This window comes from Theropithecus gelada, chromosome 7b, assembly GCF_003255815.1.
Source record: "Theropithecus gelada isolate Dixy chromosome 7b, Tgel_1.0, whole genome shotgun sequence".
Lineage (NCBI taxonomy): Eukaryota > Metazoa > Chordata > Mammalia > Primates > Cercopithecidae > Theropithecus > Theropithecus gelada.
The window spans coordinates 75,021,314-75,042,174 of NC_037675.1; the positions used below are offsets into that span (position 1 = coordinate 75,021,314).

The window sequence follows — 20,861 nt, forward strand, 5'->3', positions numbered from 1 at the left end:
TGGAATGGAATGAAATGGTGAATGGAATGGAGAGTGGAATGGAATGGATTGGAATGGAATGGAATGGAGAATGGAATGGAATGGATTGGAATGGAATGAAATGGAGAATGGAGAATGAAATGGAATGGAGAATGGAATGGAATGGAATGGAATGCAATGGAATGGAATGGAGAATGGAATGGAATGGAATGGAATGGAGAATGGAATGGAATGAAATGGAATGGAGAATGGAATGGAAAATGGAATGGAATGGAAAATGGAATGGAATGGAATGGAATGGAGTGAAGAATGGAATGGAAAATGGAATGGAGAGTGGAATGAAGTGGAATGGAAGGGAAAACGGATTGGAATGGAATGGAGACTGGAATGGAGAATGGAATGGAATGGAGAATGGAATGGAAAATGGAATGGAATGCAGAATGGAATGAAATGGAATGGAATGGAGATTGAAATGGAATGGAATGGAATGGAATGGAGAATGGAATGGAATGGAATGGAGAATGGAATGGAATGAAATGGAATGGAGAATGGAATGGAGAATGGAATGGAATGGAATGGAGAGGAATGGAGAATGGAAATGAGAATGGAATGGAATTGAGAGGAATGGGGAATGGAATGGAGAATGGAATGGAATGGAATAGAGAATGGAATAGAATGGAATGGAGAATGAAATGGAATGGATACTGGAATGGAGAATGGAATAGAATGGAGTGCAATGGAGAATGGATTGGAGAATGGAATGCAATGGAATGGAATGGAGAATGGAATGGAATGGAATGGAGAATGGAATGGATTGGAATGGAATGGAATGGAGAGTGAAATGGAATGGATTGGAATGGAATGGAATGGAGAATGGAGAATGGAATGGAATGGAGAATGGAATGGAATGGATTGGAATGGAATGGAATGGAGAATGGAGAATGAAATGGAATGGAGAATGGAATGGAATGCAATGGAATGGAATGGAATGGAATGGAGAATGGAATGGAATGAAATGCAATGGAGAATGGAATGGAAAATGGAATGGAATGGAAAATGGAATGGAATGGAATGGAATGGAGTGAAGAATGGAATGGAAAATGGAATGCAGAGTGGAATGAAATGGAATGGAATGGAAAATGGATTGGAATGGAATGGAGACTGGAATGGAGAATGGAATGGAATGGAGAATGGAATGCAAAATGGAATGGAATGGAGAATGGAATGAAATGGAATGGAATGGAGATTGAAATGGAATGAAATGTAATGGAGAATGGAATGGAATGGAATGGAATGGAATGGAGAATGGAATGGAATGAAATGGAATGGAGAATGGAATGGAATGGAATGCAATGGAATGGAATGGAGAACGAAATGGAATGGAGAATGGAATCGAATGGAATGGAATGAAATGGAAAGGAATGGAGAATGGAATGTAGAATGGAATCAAATGGAATGGAGATTGGAATGGAATGGAATGCAGTGGAGAATGGAATGGAATGAAATGGAATGGAATGGAATGGAGAATGGAATGGAATGGAGAATGGAATGGAGAGTGGAATGGAATGGAACGAAATGGTGAATGGAATGGAGAGTGGAATGGAATGGATTGGAATGGAATGGAATGGAGAATGAAATGGAATGGAGAATGGAATGGAATGGAATAGAATAGAATGGAATGGAGAATGGAATGGAATGGAATAGAGAATGGAATGGAATGGAATGGAGAATGGAATGGAATGGAGACTGGAATGGAGATTGCAATAGAATGGAATGGAATGGAGAATGGAATGAAATGGAATGGAGAATGGAATGGAATGGAATGGAGAGGAATGGAGAATGGAATGGGGAATGGAATGGATTGGAATGGAGAATGGAATGGAATGGAATGGAATGGAGAATGGAATGGAATGGAATGGAATGGAGAAGGGAATGGAATGGAATGGAATGGAGAATGGAATGGAATGGAATGGAATGGAGAATGGAATGGAATGGAAAGGAGAATGGAATGGGATGGAATGGAACGGAATGGAGAATGGAACGGAGAATGGAATAAAATGGAGAATGGAATGGAATGGAGAATGGAATGAAATGGAATGGAATGGAATGGGGATTGAAATGGAATGGAATGGAGAATGGAATGGAATGGAATGGAATGGAGAATGGAATGTAATGTTATGGAATGGAATGGAGGGTGGAATGGAAGGAAATGGAATGGAGAGTGGAATGGAATGGATTGGAATGGAATGGAATGGAGAATGGAGAATCGAATGGAATGGAGAATGGAATGGAATGGAATAGAATAGAATGGAATGGAGAATGGAATGCAATGAAATGGAATGGAGAATGGAATGGAATGGAATGGATAATGGAANATGGAATGGAGAATGGAATGAAATGGAATGGAATGGAGATTGAAATGGAATGGAATGGAGAATGGAATGGAGAATGGAATGGAGAATGAAATGAAGTGGAATGGAATGGAGAATGGAATGGAGTGGAATGGAATGGAGAATGGAATGGAATGGAGAATGGAATGGAGAATGGAATGGAGAATGGAATGGGGAATGGAATGGAATGGAATGGGGAATGGAATGGAATGGAATGGAACGGAATGGAACGGAATGGAATGGAGAATGGAATGGAGAATGGAATGGAGAATGAAATGGAATGGAGAATGGAATGGAGAATGGAATGGAGAATGGAATGGAATGGAATGGAGAATAAAATGGAATGGAATGGAATGGAGAATGGAATGGAATGGAAAGGAATGGAATGAAGAATGGAATGGAATGGAGAATAGAATGGAATGGAATGGAATGGAGAATGGAATGGAGAATGGAATGGAGAATGGAATGGAATGGAATGGAATGGAATGGAGAATGGAATGGAATGGAGAATGGAATGTTATGGAATGGAATGGAATGGAGAATGGAATGGAATGGAGAATGGAATGGAGAGTGGAATGGAATTGAATAGAATGGAGAATGGAATGGAGCGTGCAATGGAATGTATTGGAATGGAATGGATTGAAGAATGGAGAATGGAATGGAATGGAGAGTCAATGGAATGGAATGGAGAATAGAATGGAATAGAGAATGGAATGGAATGGAATAGAGAATGAAATGGAATGGAATGGAGAATGGAATCGGGAATGGAATGGAATGGAATGGAATGGAGAATGGAATGGAATGGAATGGAGAATGAAATGGAATGGAATGGAGAATGGAATGGAATGGAGAATGGAATGGAATGGAATGGAAAATGGAATGGAATGGAATGGAATGGAAAATGGAATGGAATGAAATGGAATGGAATGGAGATTGAAATGGAATGGAATGGAATGGAGAATGGAATGGAATGGAATGGAATGGAGAATGGAATGGAATGAAATGGAATGGAATGGAGAATGGAATGGAATGGAATGGACTGGAATGGAGAATGGAATGGAGAATGGAATGGAATGGAGAATTCAATGCAAAATGTAATGGAATGGAGAGGAGAATGGAATTAAATGGAATGGAATGGAGATTGAAATGGAATGGAATGGAGAATGGAATGGAATGGAATGGAGAATGGAATGGAATGGAAAAATGGAATGGAATGGAGAATGGAATGGAATGGAATGGCGAATGGAATGGAATGGAGAATGGAATAGAATGGAATGGAATGGAATGGAATGGAATGGAGAATGGAATGGAATCGAAAAATGGAATGAAATGGAGAATGGAATGGAGAATGGAATGGAATGGAATGGAGAATGGAATGGAATGGAATGAATAATGGAATGGAATGGAGAATGGAATGGAGAGTGGAATGGAATGGAATGAAATGGTGAATGGAATGGAGAGTGGAGTGGAATGGATTGGAATGGAATGGAATGGAGAATGGAGAATGGAATGGAATGGAATGGAGAATGGAATGGAGTGGAATGAAGAATGGAATTGAATGGAATGGAATGGAGAATGGAATGGAATGGAATGGAGAATGGAATGAAATGGATTGGAATGGAGAATGGAATGGAATGGAATGGAATGGAGAATGGAATGGAATCGAATGGAATGGAATGGATAATGGAATGGAATGGAATGGAGAATGGAATGGAATGGAATGAGGAATGGAATGGAATGGAGCATGGAATGGAATGGAGAATGGAATGGAGTGGAATGGAATGTAATGGAATGAAATGGAGAATGGAATGGAGAATGGAATGGAATGGAGAGGAATGGAAAATGGAATGGAATGGAATGGAGAATGGAATGGAGAATGGAATGGAATGGAATGGAGAGGAATGGAGAATGGAATGGAGTGGAATGAAGAATGGAATGGAATGGAATTGAATGGAATGGAATGGAGAATGAAATGGAATGGAATGGAATGGAGAATGGAATGGAATGGAATGGAATGGAGAATGGAATGAAATGGAATGGAATGGAGAATGGAATGGAATGGATGGAATGGAATGGTGAATGGAATGGAATGGAATGGAGAATGGAATGGAATGGAATGGAATGGGAATGGAATGGAGAATGGAATGGAATGGAGAATGGAATGGAATGGAATGGAGTGGAATTGAATGGAGAATGGAATGGAATGGAGAATGAAATGGAGAATGGAATGAAATGGAATGTAGAGGAATGGAGAATGGAATGGAGAGTGGAATGGAGTGGAATGGAGAATGCAATGGAGAATGGAATGGAATGGAGAGGAATGGAGAATGGAATGAAATGGAATGGAGAATGGAATGGAGAATGGAATGGAGAATGGAATGGAATGGAATCCACAAATGTAGAACTTGAATAGACAAAGCTACATTGTGGCCTTTTGGACCATGTACTGGTTGCAAACTTGCCTATTTTTGTTTCTCTTTGCTCATAAGCAAAACTTAGGGGTCTTTATTTATTTATGTATTTTTGAGATGGAGTCTCCTCAGTCTGTCACCCAGGCTGGGGTGCAGTGGCGTGATCTCAGCTTGCTGCAGCCTCTACCTCCCAGGTTCAAGCAATTCTCTGCCTCAGCCTCCTAAGGAGCTGGGATTATAGTCACCCCCCTCCATGCCCAGCTAATTTTTGTATTTTTAGTAGAGACGGGGTTTCACCATGTTGGCCAGGCTGGTCTTGAACTCCTGACCTCGTGATCCCCCCATCTCAGCCTCCCTAAGTGCTACAATTACAGGTGTGAGCCACCTTGCCCAGCCTAAAGCTGAGGGATGTTAAAAGTCTAAAATAAAAAAGACAGACAATACCAAATGCTAGTGAGGATGTGAAGCCAGTCTTATACCCTGTAGGATGGTAATGTAACTTGGTATAACCACTTTGGGAAATTGGCGTTATCTACAAAAGCTCTCCGCGTACATTCCTTGTGACCCAGCAGTTTCCCTCCTAACTACATACGCCAAAGAAAAGGGTGTGAATGTTTACCAAAAGACACACATGAGAATGTTCATAGTAGCGGTATTTTAATAGTTAAAAATTAGAAACTACTTAAATGTACAATATTCACGAACAATAGAATAGATAGATAAAATATGGCATAGTCATACAATGGAATATTAAACAGCAGTAAAAATGAATGAATTACAGTTTTATGTTACATGGATGAATCATACAAACATAATGTTGAATAAAAGAAGCCAGACACGGGGTACATACTATATCATTCCTGTGGTCCTATTTGGGAGGCTGAGGCAGGAAGATTGCTTGAGTCTGGGACTAATGAGCTGTGATCACACCACTGCACTCCAGCCTGGGTAACAGAGCAAGACCTTGTCTTTAAAAAAACAAACAAAAAACAAGGAAAATAAGATATGGGTGTTAGATATTAGGACAGAATATATCTTTTGTGGTTGTAGTGACTGGCAGGGGGCCTGAGGCAGTTTTGGGAGTTCTGATAATCTTTTCTTTCTTAAATCTGGGTGCTGGTAACTAGCTTGTATTCACTTCATGAACCTTTATCAATCTGTACATTATAATGTGTACGCTTTGTATGTTGTGCGTCAGTATAAAGTTCACTTGTCCCACAAACAAATGCTCAGAGGTGTACAGAGAGGTCAAACTATGCTCACTGCCATAAAGAACATATCCCTCTTGGAAGGCATCACTGAGGAAGAGAGGCACTGGGGTTTGTTCTTAATAAAGGGTAGGGTTTAGATGGAGAGTTTAGATGCAGAGTTAGATGGAGGAGAGTTGAGGAGGAAATTACAAAATGAAGGAACTTTAACCTGGGCACTGTGGCGTGCACCTGTAGATCCAGCTACTCGGGAGGCTGAAGCATGAAGATCCTTTGAGCCCAGGAGTTCAAATCCAGCCTGGGCAACATAGCAAGCCCTGTCTAAAAAAAAATTTTTTTTTAATTAAAAAAAAAATAAATTAAAAAAAAAGAAGAAGAAAGAAAGTCTTCAGAGAAGAGAAGAGGAAAGAAAAGGGAAAAAAAAATGAAGGCACTTTGTTAACCAGTAGGCCAGAGGTAAAAGTGTGCAAGATGAGTTTGGGAGACAATGAATTGATCTGGTTAGCTGGAGTGCAGGGTAAATGGCTAAAGAGTTAAAACTGAATAGTCAACTGGGGTCAGACTGGCTTCAAATGCTAAAAGCTCAGATGGGTGGCCCTTGGCCCAGTGAGAGCCAGAGATGTGCTTTGTTTCCTCTACAGTGATTCTTTTTTCTTTTTTTTTTTTTGAGACGGAGTCTCGCTCTGTCACCCAGGCTGCAGTGCAGTGGCCGGATCTCAGCTCACTGCAAGCTCCCCCTCCCGGGTTTACGCCATTCTCCTGCCTCAGCCTCCTGAGTAGCTGGGACTACAGGCACCCGCCACCTCGCCTGGCTAGTTTTTTGTATTTTTTAGTAGAGACGGGGTTTCACCGTGTTAGCCAGGATGGTCTCGATCTCCTGACCTCGTGATCCGCCCATCTCGGCCTCCCAAAGTGCTGGGATTACAGGCTTGAGCCACCGCGCCCGGCCGTGATTCTTTTTTCAATGTAGCCCCAATGTTCAGCAATTGGGGGAGGTCATATAAAACGACAATTAGAGTAGTTCAGATTTTTAGCAGTACTGTGATTACACATTTTATTGTGGGATATGAGGAATATTTCTTTATGCTTAACATAGAAAGCTTTTTTTTTTTTTTTTGGAGATGGAGTCTTGCTCTGTCGCCCAGGCTGGAGTGCAATGGCATGATCTTGGCTCACTGCAACCTCCGCCTACTGGGTTCAGGTGATTCGAAAGCTTTTAACCTGTACAGAACTTACTTTATTTTTCTGCTTGGTACTTGTTGGCTTTTTTTTTTTTTTGGAGACAGGGTCTTACTCTGCCTCCCAGGCTGGAGTGCAGTTACATAATTACAGCTCACCACCGCTGGTCTCCAACTCCTAGGCTTAAGCGCTCCTCTCATCTGGCCTCCCAAAGTACTGGAATTAGAGGCAGTGAGCCACCATGCCTGGCCATAGGCATTTTTATTTGCGGTTTGGCAGTTATGGGGATTAATATTCATAAGTATGCATACTAAACCATTTGAGAATTCTTCTGAGAAGCTTTTCAGAGAATTTGAAATTAAAGAGATTATTTTGTGAAATTATTTTTATTATGGCACACTTCATAGTATCTCAGAGTTTCTCAGGTTTTTCTTTTTTCTGAGATGAAGTTTTGCTCTTGTCACCCAGGCTGGAGTGCAATGGTGCAATCTCGGCTCACCACAACCTCTGCCTCCCGGGTTCAAGCGATTCTCCTGTCTCAGCCTCCCAGGTAACTGGGATTACAACCACCCGCCACCACACCCAGCTAATTTTTGTATTTTTAGTAGAGACGGAGTTTCACCATGTTGGCCAGGATGGTCTCGAACTCCTGACCTCAGGTGACCCACCTGCCTTGGCCTCCCAAAGTGCTGGGATTACAAGCGTGAGACACGGTGCCCGGCCAGGAAAATATTTTCGTCTAGAATTTTAGCAATTGTTTGAGAATAACTAGTAATAATTTTCTTTTTCATTTTAGGTACTCCAGTAATTAAAGGGGATGAGGAAGAAGATAACTAATGCCACGCTTTCCACTGTGTGTTAACTTATTTAAATGTCATAAGAACAATAGATAAATTTTATATAATTGTCTATTTTAAAGATTCTGTATGGGACAAAAGTTTCTTAAGATAAAACAGATCACTGATTCTCATCTTTCTTTCCCCCCCTTAACTTATTCAGTGTTTCTTCCCAAAACTGGTAACGCCAACCTTATATATCCTATTCCTCTTTTTAGAAATCACAAATTTTCAGTTTTTGTCTTCAGTCTCAGTTATATACTGTGTAGCCCCATCTACTAAAACAAAACCTTTGTAGACCAGTCATTTTTAATAACAAAGGAACAAATGTTTTTTTCAGTTCATTTTTTTTAGGTTAGACATTTTAAAAGATATACATTTGAAAATTTAGAATGTTTTTCCTGAAGGTCTGTCTCTGTACAATTCAGAAGCACAAATATATCATGCCTTTAGCTCAGAAGGTAGTATGGTGATGGGAAGGGTTCCTCTTAGAAATACAGCAGGTCTGGAACCAAGACTCCAAAGTTCCATTGGAAAAGATATGTGAAAAAAGGAAAAAGTGGAATCTCAGAGACCTTCTAGTCTATATTATACTTACTTGTTTTTCCAAAAATGTGTACATAGTCAACTGGAATTTAGGTTGTTTTATATGCATAGCCACTTGAGTCATTGTGTGCAGTCAGTCGTTCTGTGATCTAAGTCAGTGATTAAAATGACTGTCATGATCATGTCTTTGACTGATAATGTGGCCATGTTACTCATGTGGACCTGGCCTTAAGCACACATTTTGGTTTTATAGTTCCTTATGTGTTTAAAGCATTAGTTATATTTGAATTCCTAGCCTAAATGCTAGCCATTGATGTATGTCAAAATTGACCCTAATGATTTGGTCTGGTGACCTTCAGTGTTGGGAAAAGTGACTATCATGGTTATAAGTAAGGGTATAATGAAACTTAGTATTTCAAAATCTATTTTTTGAGAAGTTCTAAGTTAAACAGCTCTTAAAATGTATTATGTACGTGGTTGTGGAAGGAAGAGAGATGTTTCATTATGAGATCCCAGGCAAATGGCAATATGTTTGAGGATTGTCTCCTACATAAAACAGTGTAGGCAATATAACCTCAAAATTGCAAAGCAATAGTTAGATGCGGAGGTTAGAATTTATCATGTAAACAAAAAATCTTTCAGGAAAATGTAAGACATTGTAGTCAGTAAGCCGATGAAGTCATAAGAGGCCATGGCTGAATCACTGTTAGATTGCAGAAAAGAAGTCAGGGGCCCTCTGCCAAATTGTGCCTAACGTCCCTCAGAGACTGTTGATTGTTGTTTCCCCATCTACTTGTGTGATTTTACTTGCATAAAATCACAGTGAAAGAGGGGAGAATCATCTTTAAAAAGTGATTGCATAAGTAGTCCTGGGTTTCAGAAGATTACAGCTATCATTTATATAGGAATTACTTGATTTTTCTAAGTCACTTTGATCAAAAGGGACCACTGCTTTGACAATCAACTCTAAATACAAACAAGAGAGGCCAGGCGCGGTGGCTCACGCCTGTCATCCCAGCACTTTGGGAGGCTGAGGCGGGCGGATCATCTGAGGTCAGGAGTTCAAGACCAGACTGACCAACATGGCGAAACCCCATCTCTACTAAAAATACAAAATTAGCCGGGTGTGGTGGTGGGCGCCTGTAGTCCCAACTACTTGGGAGGCTGAGGCAGGAGAATCATTTGAACCAGGGAGGTGGAGGTTGCAGTGAGCCGAGATTGTGCCACTGCGTTCCAGCCTAGCAACAGAGCGAGACTCCGTATCAAAACAAACAAACAAACAAACAAGAGGAAAACTTGGTCTAACACCCTTTTAGTTTTCTTTTCTTTTCAGTCTGATAGAAAGAAACCTTATTCTACTCTAGCTGGTTCATGCATTCAAAGCCTTTGGACATTTCTTTTATGGACTGTAGGCAATGAGCCTTCATTCTCCTTGGTGATGTTTAAGTTCCATAAACTGAGAGGGAAGATGATCTTCTTAAAATTTGCACTTCCTCCAGTAGGCAAGCTTGAAGCCATGTTGATATGGATATGTTTTCTAAAAGTAACGCTGGAAGTGAATATAATAGGAAGTAAATGATTTCATATTGAATTTATTTGTAAAATGACTTAGAGTTTTGCTGTTTGTTTTTTCTGAATTCTGCAATATAGAAACTGGTTTTCTTTTTCCTTGTTTCTCAATGACTGTTAATTACAGGTAGTTCTCAGAGAAATGTAAGATACTTCTCTCTGTCCATTTCATGCAAAATTCATATTTAGTATCATTCAACAAATCTTTAAATGACTTCTATGCATCCCTGTTCATGGAACCCATGCCATTAGAAAATGGCAGTTGGGATGTATGAAGAAATGTAGGATATTTTCTCAAATCATTCCCTAAATTATCCTTTACTGCTGCAAATTTAGCTGATATAAATGCCTTTGGTTTATGCCTCTTGGATCAAAAATTTGACCTACGTGGAATAGATTCTGTCTGTGCTTCCAGTTTATTAAGCCATTTTAGTGGATCATTTAAATTTAAATTTTTTCTATTCTGATTTTTTTGTTTGTTTGTTTTTTAAACAGAGTCTCAATCCTGAGTAGCTGGGACCACAGTCACATGCCATCATGCCCAGCCTATTTTGTATTTTTAGTGGAGATGGGGTTTCACCATGTTGGCCAGGCTTGTCTTGAACTCTTAACTTCAGGCGACCTGCCCACATTGGTCTCCCAAAGTGCTGGGATTACAGGCATGAGCCACTGCGCCTGGCCAAATTTCTTCTATTCTTGTAAGTGATGGTAAAACTCTGGAATCAGTTCAGTATTTTAGTTTTTCACAGCAAATTTGATTTTAGTCTACCAAGGAGTTTAACTTTTCTATGTTCCCTAACTCTAAGATTAGGGCTGTATTACGCAGACAGGCCTTAAAAGGTTTCTATGTTCTCTGTTAATAAGAATTTGTTCCTTTAAAGCAGAGGATCAACCTTGGAACTATTAACATTTTGGGATCGATAATTCATTGTTGTTGGGAGCTGTCCTGTGTACTTATGATGTTCAGCTGCATCCCTGGCCTCTACCCACTAGATTCCAGTATACCCTCCTCAGCCATGACAACAAAGATATCTCCAGACATTGCCATCTGTCTCTTGGGAGACAGATGTTCCCACCCAGTAGGAGGGTGGGAACAAATTCTCCCTTAGTTGTGCTTTTTATACCAATATCACCTGTGTCCAGGGTCCATTTATTTTCAGTCTGTAGCCATGTGCCACTTGAATTGTTATATGAGAGAAGGTGGTGTATTCAATGATCATGGATGGAAAGAAATGGTCACTGGTATTTTCTTTTTTGTAATGCTCATTTTTGTTGTTGTTGTTGTTGTTGTTGAGACGGAGTCTCGCTCTGTCGGCTAGGCTGGAGTACAGTGGTACAATCTTGACTCACCGCAACCTCCGCCTCCTGGGTTCAAGCAATTCTTCTGCCTCAGCCTCCCAAGTAGCTGGGACTACAGGTGCCCACCATCATACCTGGCTAATTTTTGTAATTTTAGTAGAGATAGCGTTTCACCATACTGGCCAGGCTGGTCTCAAACTCCTGACCTCGTGATCTGCCTGCCTCAGCCTCCCAAAATGCTGGGATTACAGACGTGAGCCACTGCAACTGGCTGTAATGCTCATTTTCATAATTTTCATATAATATTAGAAACTCAGGGCTGGAAGGTTCAACTTCTCTTTTTTGAAGCAGGGTCTCAACTTTTATTTCTAAGCATTCTTGCTTATATTAGGACAGTGATTATTAACCTACCTCTCTGTTTCTATCAACAGAACCCAACTTTATCATAGATTCTGCTTTGTCTCTAAAGTTTAACATTTTGAGTGTGCTTTAGAAAATAGGTCATCATTCTTTAAGCATCATTCATTGTCTAGTAATGCACATAATTTTGCAGACCATGGCAGTCATTAAATACAGAAAAATACTGTGTAAAATTTGATAATCTTGTAGGAAAGTTAGCTGATATAGACATCAATTTTGGGTGTGATCAGAAGAATGTCTGCTTAAGATGACTGGTCAATAACTTGGTATGGCTACTGGATTCATTCCACATATAGTGGTATAAGGCACTTAAATGTGTTTCCTGATTGGGCACTGTGGCTCATGCCTGTAATCCCAGCACTTTGGGAGGCCGTGGTGGGCAGATCACTTGAGGTCAGGAGTTCGAGACCAGCCTGGCTAACATGGTGAAACCCCGTGTCTACCAAAACTATAAAAAGTTAGCCGGGTATGGTAGTGCATGCCTGTAATCCCAGCTACTCGGGAGGCTGAGGCAGGAGAATTGCTTGAACCCAGGAGGCAGAAGCTTCAGTGAGCCGAGATCATGTGACTGTACTCCAGCCTGGGTGACAGAGTCTCCATCTCAAAAAGAAAAAAAAAAATGTGATTCTTTCGTGGAAAGAGAAATTTGAACTTGAATAAGCACTTCTTTTGACACATTTTACCAGTGGTCAGAGCAGAATAAGGAAGAATAAGAAATGAATCTTGACTGTTGACTTATTCTGAGAATTGGTGATGTGTGAAGAGAGTTGGAATCTTCTACCTGGGTTTTTCTCAGGGCTAAATGGAAAAGCACAGGGCCCAGAAAAGTTGGAGTTAATCACTCACTTAAAAGCATTAGGAGGAAGTGTCAAAGCATCAGTCATGAATAGATTGTGTCTCTCTGACTACAGTCAGACCATCAATTCACTAACACCTTACATACTGTAAGTGTTAGTAAAGGAAGAAAACTGCTAAATTGCATGTTACCCTTTACTAGAAATTCATTCCTTTGGCACAGATTTTCTTTATTTGGGGCTATTTAATGTGTCTGTAAATAATGAAATATAAAAGCAAGATTCAGCGTAGCAGAGTTGGTGCTGCTTCTGACAAGGTAACTTGACCATATTTCTTTATCTTTGCTCTAACATGTGTCATATTGTTTTCTTTTTGTAAACCATAAAATGGGTGAACTTCCAAAAATCAAGGGTTATGTTTTAAAATCACAGAACTTTTAGAAATACCATATCTGTATCTCTATTCCTGCATTTTGTAAATCTGTAAAGGAAGAAAACTGAAAGGAAGAACTAGACTGAGTGTCTTACCTTTCTCTGGCCTAAGATAAACTGAGAAAACTTTTTACTTGATACTTGGAGAAGTCATTAACTGGATTCTAGTTAATTTCCCATATTGGGCAGTTTAGAGGAGACCCAGCCAACCAAATTATGATCTAGCAAATTTAACATGGGGGAGAGTAACATGGGGGAGAGTAAACTATTTTTCAGTAGATTTGCACTTTAAACTTATGAACTGGATGTTGGTGGAAAGGACTTCCATAGAGCAGATAGGTAAATATCTAGCCTGCACTTGGATGTTAGAGAACCAAACCTCACCCTTGCTCGTTCTAAACCCACATGAGTAGTTACTGTCTTTTGACATAATCAGAGTCAGGATTTCCCTTTTTCCCTACTTGAGTCGTCTTCCACGTCTGTTACATCCAAGATCATCCCTCTGGGGGATGTATCAAGTAGTTCTCCTACTCAGAATAGAAGCTTTGCGAATTATCGTTCCCACCTCTAGATTTTAAATGAATGTAGAGTTGTCTAACATTATGTGGGTGGGAGGCTCTTTGCCTCTGTGATCAGTAGGGTACCTGCCTCGGAGGTGCTACTGCCTAGAGGAGATCACTCCCATAAAAAGACTGGTGAGTTGGAAGCTAAGAGCACGTGTGCATAGCCAACTCCTCTCCCAGGCTGGCAGTTATGATTACGGGCATCATTCCAGAATCTTTGGCTTCTAGAACCAACTCCATTCTGAAGAACATTTTAACATCTATGAATACTTTGGTAATCTTTTATACACAGGAGTTTTGTAGCATGACTTTATGACTAAACTTATTGTGAATTAAGTTATTTAGAAATGTTGAGTTTCTGAATGTTATTTTGTGAAATGTTTTAAAATAGTAATAAATTGTGTTATTTTGTTAAAAAAAAAAGTATATTTTTGGTACATGATTATTAGTTGTAGCTAATATAGAGCAATTATATAAACTTCTAGTGATATTCAATCCAAAGAAATTCGCCTTTGGATAACATATACCATGCAGTTTGTGTGGGGGGTGTGTGTGTGTGCGCATGCACGTGAGAGAGAGCGAAAGACAGAGGTGTTTTGTTTTGTTTTGGTTTGGTTTTTTTTTTGAGACAAAGTCTCACTCTGTTGCCCAGGCTGGAGTGCAGCAGTGGCACGGTCTCAGCTCACTGCAACCTCTGCCTCTCGTGTTCAGGTGAGTCTCCTGCCTCAGCCTCTCGAGTAGCTGGGACTACAGGCGTGCACCACCATGCCTGGCTGATTTTTGTATTTGTAGCAGAGACGAAGTTTCACCATGCTGGCCAGGCTGGTCTCAAACTCCTGACCTTGTGATGTGCCCACTGCGGCCTCCCAAAATGCTAGGATTACAGGCAAGAGCCACTGCGCCCGGCCAGAGGCGTTCATTTCTTTAGCTAAATTTTTTTTTTTAGTAGTTTTTTTCCTCCCAGGCTTGTAACTCTTCCTCAGTTCTTTGGGCACTATTTCAAATTATTAGGCTCCTAGAAAGAGTACTTCCAGGGACAGCAAGTTACTACTGCACTTGACCATTCCTAGTCCTCACCTGATTACCAGAAGGTATGCAAGGTAAAGGTTAGCTGATAGGCCCTGAGTTGAGAAAAAGGAATCACCAAGCAATATCAGTAACGTTACACATTTTGCCAGCACATTTTCTGTGCTATCAGCTAAAATGTAATTTTGGTCGCAAAATAGAGCTGTAGTGTAGTTTCTACTTCTTATTCCAGTTGTTTGATTATGAGGATACATTTCTTGCTGCTGTCCTCCACTAAACAGCAGACAAATTGTCAGGTGTGGTGGCTCACGCCTGTAATCCCAGTGCTTTGGGAGGCCAAGGCAGGAGTTTGAGACCAGCCTAGGAAACATCGTGAGACCCCATCTCTACCAAAAAAAAAAAAAAATTAGTTCTGCCATCTGTGCTCCTAGCTACTGGGGAGGCTGAGGCAGGATTGCTGGAGCCCAGAAGTTTGAGGTTACAGTGAGCTATGATCATGTCACTGCAAGATCCTGTCCCTAAAAAATGGAAAAACAAAGACAAATTTCAATTTCTGAGCTTATAAAAAGAAAGCCTTAATTCAGATCATAAATATCCCATTGTTATTTTTAGTTCATTGTTTCCTAGAACAAAGGATGGACATTTAGGAGCCTGACACTGATTGATGTCATATATATGTAATGCATTGAATATATATGTATGCATGTAGATATATACAATTGTTTTATATAATTAAGAAGTCAGAATCCTAGGTGATAACTTCCCTCCTAAGAATGCAGCCAACTCTACATCTATGAAAAGAAGGTATATCCCTATGTTTAAGCTATAGAAGGATGTCCATAACATATTGGGCCAAAAAAAAAAAAAAAAAAAAAAACACCAAACACACCAAAAAAAACAAAACAAAAAAACCGCAAAGAATCCTTATATACCTAATTTGTTTTTTTGTGCATCTGTGTGTGTGGTGTTTTGTTTGTTTTTTTTTTTTTCGAGACAGGGTCTTGTTCTGTCACCCCAGGCTGGAGTGCAGTGGCATGTTCATAGATCACTGCAACCTTGAACTCCTGGGCTCAAGCAGTCCTCCTGCATCAGCCTCCTAAATGGCCTGGCTAATTTTTAAATTTACTTATTTTTGTAGAGACAAGATCTCACTACTTTGCTCAGGCTGGTCTTGAACTCCTGTCTTTAAGCCATCCTCCCACCTCAGCATCCCAGGTGTGAGCCACTGCACCTGGCCCATTTAAAAAAATCTAGCATGTGAGCCGGTTGCGGTGGCTCACGCCTGTAATCCCAGCACTTTTGGAGCACTTTCGAACCACGAGGTCAGGAGTTCGAGACCAGCCTGGCCTACATGGTGAAACCCTGTCTCTACTAAAAATACAAAAATTAGCCAGGTGTGGTGGCACACACCTGTAATCCCAGCTACTTCGGAGGCTGAGGCAGGAGGATCACTTGAGCCCAAGAGAGAGGTTGCAGTAAGCCAAGATTATGCCATTGCACTCCAGCCTGGGCGACAGAGCAAGACTCCGTCTCCAAAAAAAAAAAAAAAAGTATGTGTGTATATGTGTGGAGTGGGAGTGTGTACATATATGTGGTGGCTCGTTGGTGTTTGGTGGTGGGAGTGTGTGTGGGTGTGAGGAGAAGTGGGAATGTATGTTGGGGTTGGGAGAGTGGCATAGTGTACATGGAACGGGAGGAGGGTGTATGTTATCCTGGGAGTACTGAGGGGGAGATGACAGTGAATGTGTCCAGAATGTAAGAGGTCGGCTGAGTGCGTGCCTGATGCTGGTGGGAATGGAGGGGAAAGTTATGTGAATGGTGGGTAGCGGGTGAAGACATGCCGAGTGTTTGTGGTAAGTGAAGCTGAGCATATCTGTTGGGAACCAAGGCAAGTATGTGGAGATGTGTTTGTGACAGGAGGAAAGGGATGTACAGACGTGAAGCGAATATGTGCACCGAAAAATCTGGAAGAACATAACATTACCCCTTATAAACTTGTCGAATGGCTCAGCTATAATTTTAAAACCTTATTAGGGAAAAGCTCACTGAACACAATATTCATGTAGTAACTTTAGATTCACTGAGGACCTCAAAAGATGGATATCTTCAATCACTGAATCTTTGCAGCAAAAAAAAAAACATGTTTTAAAGCTGTATTTCCCTTTTTATATCTTCCTGTTATAAATGGCTGCTGTAAAATAAGCCGTCATTTTACACAGGTGTGATGAATTATAGTTATTTCTTCAGTGAAATAAAATGTTTAGCTGAAAAGTGATCTTAAGAGAAAAACATTGCCAGATAACCTCCTGAACCCCATTTCAAGATTTTCTAAAAAAATTTTTTTGAGAAACAGGGTCTCACTTTATCACCAGGTTGGAGTGCAGTGGGGCGATCATGGCGCACTGCAGCCTCAACCTCCTGAGCTCAAGCAATCTCCCACCTCAGCTGCCTGAGCTGCTGGGACCACAGGCCTGTGCCACCATGCCTGGCTAATTTTTAAAAATGTATGTGGAGATTGGGTCTGTGTTGCCCAGGCTGGTCTCAAAATCTTGGCTTCAGGCAATCCTCCCTAAGTGCTGGGATTACAAGTGTGAGCCACCATATCTGGTCTCTAAATTTTTTTTTTTTTTTTTTTTTTTTTTTTTGAGACAAGAGTCTCACTCTGTTGCCCAGGCTGCAGGGCAGTGGCGCAATCTCGGCTCACTGCAACCTCTGCCTCCCAGAGTGATTCTCCTGCCTCAGCTTCCCAAGTAGCCGGAATTAAAGGCACCCACCACCACACCCGGCTAATTTTTGTATTTCTAGTAGAAAAAACGAGATGGCTCATGCCTGTAATCCCAGCACTTTGGGAAGCCAAGGCAGGTGGATCACTTGAGGTCAGGCGTTCCAGACCAGCCTGACCAACGTGGTGAAACCCATCTCTACTAAAAAAATACAAAATTAGCTAGGTGTGGTGGCACATGCCTGTAATCCCAGCTACTCAGGAGGCTGAGGCAGGAGAATCACTTGAATCCGGGAGGCAGACGTTGCAGTGAGCTGAGATCGCTCCATTGCACTACAGCCTGGGCAACAGAGCAAGACCCTCTCTGCCCTTAAAAATAAAAAATTTAAAAAATTAAAAAATAAACCAAAAAATGTTAAGACGACAGCAAGAGGGGAAGGAAAAAAAAGGACTTGCCATTTAAATTCATAGTATCATACAAAGCTTAAGAGTAAAATAAATGGTTTAATGACAAAGTCTTCATAAGAAAAAAGGACAGAGTTTACTTAGGCTAAAAATGTTTATACATGCCAGAAAAATGAGAAGACAACAGAATTTTTAAAATATTTTAATTTGTATATATAACTTCAAATTTAGAACACTCAGTATGAACAAGAACTATTCTCTGACAAAGATCTGAAATGGGGAAGTGAATTACTGTACAGGTGCATATCAACCTCTCCATGCAATTTACATCTGTATCTTATGCAATGAGAAACTGGTTTACACAGCTCCGTAATTGCAGTATTTTTTTTAACACCCCATTTTGCAGTCTCAGAATACTTTTCAATTAAACTGATCGACATGTTTAAAGATGAGAAATATGATGTTTGCATTGTAAAGTTGAGTAATAGCTAATAAATGCACATTTCCTTCCATCAATATAAATCTGGAACTATTTATGGTAAAGAAAAATCTGTGCTATCAGTAATCTAATAGTTCATACTTTTACTGAACACTTCCTGTGAGCCAGGCCCCGTAGTAAACATCTGCACATGCAATTTCACATTCAGTGTGGAAGTGTCAGAGGTTCGTGTGTTTTTCACAACTGATTATGATGTCCATGATGACAGCGTGCACTAAGCGCTGTGTCCAACCAACCCTTTACCTGGCACTTTAGCTAGCAAGACCCACTTGCATTGTAGCAGCTCACGGTGCTCGCTTGCACAATTTTAGAATGTTACATGAATACTCAGGCCTGACTAACCTTCCCCTCCAAAAAAAACAACAAAACAGAACAGGGCTAAGCCTTTACTACTCAGAGACACATCTGTAAGACCCCACAGGGACAAGAAAACTAGCTGTGATCTAGGTCTGCACTAAAGCTGCCTTTTCTGGCACTCAGAAGTGCCCTTCCAGGCCTAACTGCAGAAGGGTGGCCTCAGCCTCCTCCTCCTCCTCCTTGGCTTCCTCCTCACGGATCTGCACCAGCAACTGAAAGAGGTTTGGGGCCGGCCCTTCCCCAGCCCCGGTAAGCCACAGCTGCCTTCGGATGGCCCCGCTGTGGTTGGCCCCAGCAATGACCTGCTCTAGGCGGGCCTGGTTCACGTTATCTTTATCAATGGCCCCCTTCTCTACCACCTTCTGTAGCAGAGGCTCCAGACGAATGACATAAGCAGACAATTTTTCTCCCGGGTTCTGATAAGTGTTCAGAAATTTGATCTGGGCATCCCTAGAGCTCTCAACGCTCCCAAACACCTGCTCAAGCGCCTTCAGGCATTCGGCAGTGGTTATCGCGGGGTTGTTGGACTTGAGGATGCGAATGACATCAGCGGCAGGGCCTCTAAGACTCTCCATCAACCGCCGCCTCTTTTCTACATCTGACACCTGCCACTCCTCTAGGACCTCATTAGTGTGCTCCAGCCAGGGATCAAAGGTTTCCTCTCCAGGCCCTGGGATGTCCCTCCCCGAGAAAAGTGTCAGCCTCTTGTACCATATGGACTCAACAAGAGGCTGAATAACATTATCCAAAATATAGTTTAGCATCTCTGCTGGCATCTCTGGGCCCGGGGTCGGAGTAGGGTTCTGAAACCCAAGGACACGGGCAACATCTTGCACGGTCCACCCCTCTCTAGCTAGGAAGAGGTGCAATCTTTCTAAAAATTCAGCATCAGAAGTTGGGGGCTTAAACAACACTTTCCAGACCCCTCCTTTGCCCGGCATCTCCCTGGGGATCGCGGCGTAATCGACAGCGCCAGTGAGCTCTAATAAGGCTGCTTTCGCATTTTCTTCCCTCCAGAACATTCTCCCAAGCATTCGGTAGGGGACCTGGGGCATCGCTGCCTGGAGGGTCTCTTCGATTTCAGCCTCATCACAGTTCACTGGGATGCCCCAGACCAACAGAGCTCTCTGGGAGTTCACATCCATCCCCCGGCACCAGTCTTCCAACAGTGTCATCGCCATTTTCTCAACTATCAACACGCCAATTCTACCAACAGACTGTGGCTCACCGTACTCCTGGCCTTAGAACAATACCAGACACTCCCACCAAGTAGGCCCGAGGGAGGTAGGCTTCATGCATTCACGACTAACAAAGACACAGAGTCCTGATCTCGCCCTTCTCTGCCCCCCCCAGTCAGTCCGTAGGTGCACTTGGAGCTGAGCTCGGGGACGCTGAGGCAGTCACGCGGCCGTCGCCATCTTGCGTCTGGGTCCGGGTCCGGTCGGGTCCGCCGCTTGCAGCCGGGCTGTCGCGTCGTCGTGCAGCCGGCAAGGAGCGAGGGCGGGCGGCGAAGGCAGGCGCGCTGGGCCGAAAGCACCCGGGGTGTGGTCGCGGGGCGTGGCCGCCGGGAGTTCGCTGCGGCTCCTGGAGAGAATCGGGCGTTCGCGGTCGCAGCCTGGTCTTCCCGCGGGCGAGGAGCGGCCGTTTGGGAGACTAGCCAGAGGAAGAGACTGTGCCGAAGTCGCGGCGGCTGCGGGCCAGCGGAGAGCGGTTTCTTGGAGGGCGTGGGGACTCCTCTTGGCGGGCGCGGGGACTCCTCTGGGCGGGCGGCGAGGACGGCCGAGGACCAGAAACGAAGGCAGCAGAGGAGCAGGAAAGCCGGAGAAGCGAGGCTGGAAACAGCACAGGCAAAGGTGGGCAGCGGCGGCCGCGGCGGCCTGCAGCGGCTCAGGCGCTGCGCGGCTGCCTCAGCGTGGAGTCCTACCCGCAACCCGCTGCGACGTTACTGCTGCAGTGGAGGATGGGGCCAGCCCGCTAGCGGCGTCAGCCCCGCCCCGTCCCGCCCCCGCGGCGGAGCCGCTCGGGCGTCGCCATGGCAACGGTGTCCCAGCTGGCGCGAATCACGCCTGCTCCGGCGGCCGCTCCGGCGGCCCGCGGGGGTCGAGCGGTTGCCATGGTGCCAGCGAGGGGCTCGGGCATTTGTTTCTCTCATGGCGCATTTCCTTTTTCATAATTTTCCATTTTAACAGCAAACAAATACTGCTAAGCACCGTGTTTTAAAAATAA

At 42.6% G+C, this 20,861-nt stretch overlaps 2 protein-coding genes across 4 annotated transcripts in view; one reads left to right on the plus strand and one right to left on the minus strand.

Annotated features, from left to right (window-relative positions):
• DNAL1 (dynein axonemal light chain 1) overlaps window positions 1-14,038 on the plus strand; it is a 59,204-nt gene extending 45,166 nt beyond the window's left edge. For both annotated transcript variants that reach the window (XM_025391416.1, XM_025391415.1), the window contains one exon: window positions 7,964-14,038. In XM_025391416.1, the coding sequence (XP_025247201.1) occupies window positions 7,964-8,004 (41 nt within the window). In that variant the 3' untranslated portion in view covers window positions 8,005-14,038. The remainder of the gene's footprint in view (window positions 1-7,963) is intronic.
• Window positions 14,039-17,965: 3,927 nt separating this feature from the next.
• Window positions 17,966-20,620, minus strand: PNMA1 (PNMA family member 1). Of its 2 annotated transcripts, XM_025391414.1 has the most exons (2): window positions 18,783-20,002; window positions 17,966-18,742 (listed from the first exon to the last, which is right to left on the minus strand). In XM_025391414.1, exons 1-2 carry the CDS (start codon window positions 19,814-19,816, stop codon window positions 18,733-18,735), a joined length of 1,044 nt encoding a protein of 347 aa, XP_025247199.1. In that variant the 5' UTR covers window positions 19,817-20,002; the 3' UTR covers window positions 17,966-18,732. The 2 variants fall into 2 exon arrangements, with proteins under 2 accessions (XP_025247199.1, XP_025247198.1); XM_025391413.1 differs by having other exon boundaries at window positions 17,966-20,620.
• Window positions 20,621-20,861: the final 241 nt, after the last annotated feature.

Excerpts from the sequence above, each read along its gene's own strand:
- PNMA1 (XM_025391413.1), bottom strand. The coding sequence starts at position 19,816 with ATGGCGATGACACTGTTGGAAGACTGGTGCCGGGGGATGGATGTGAAC.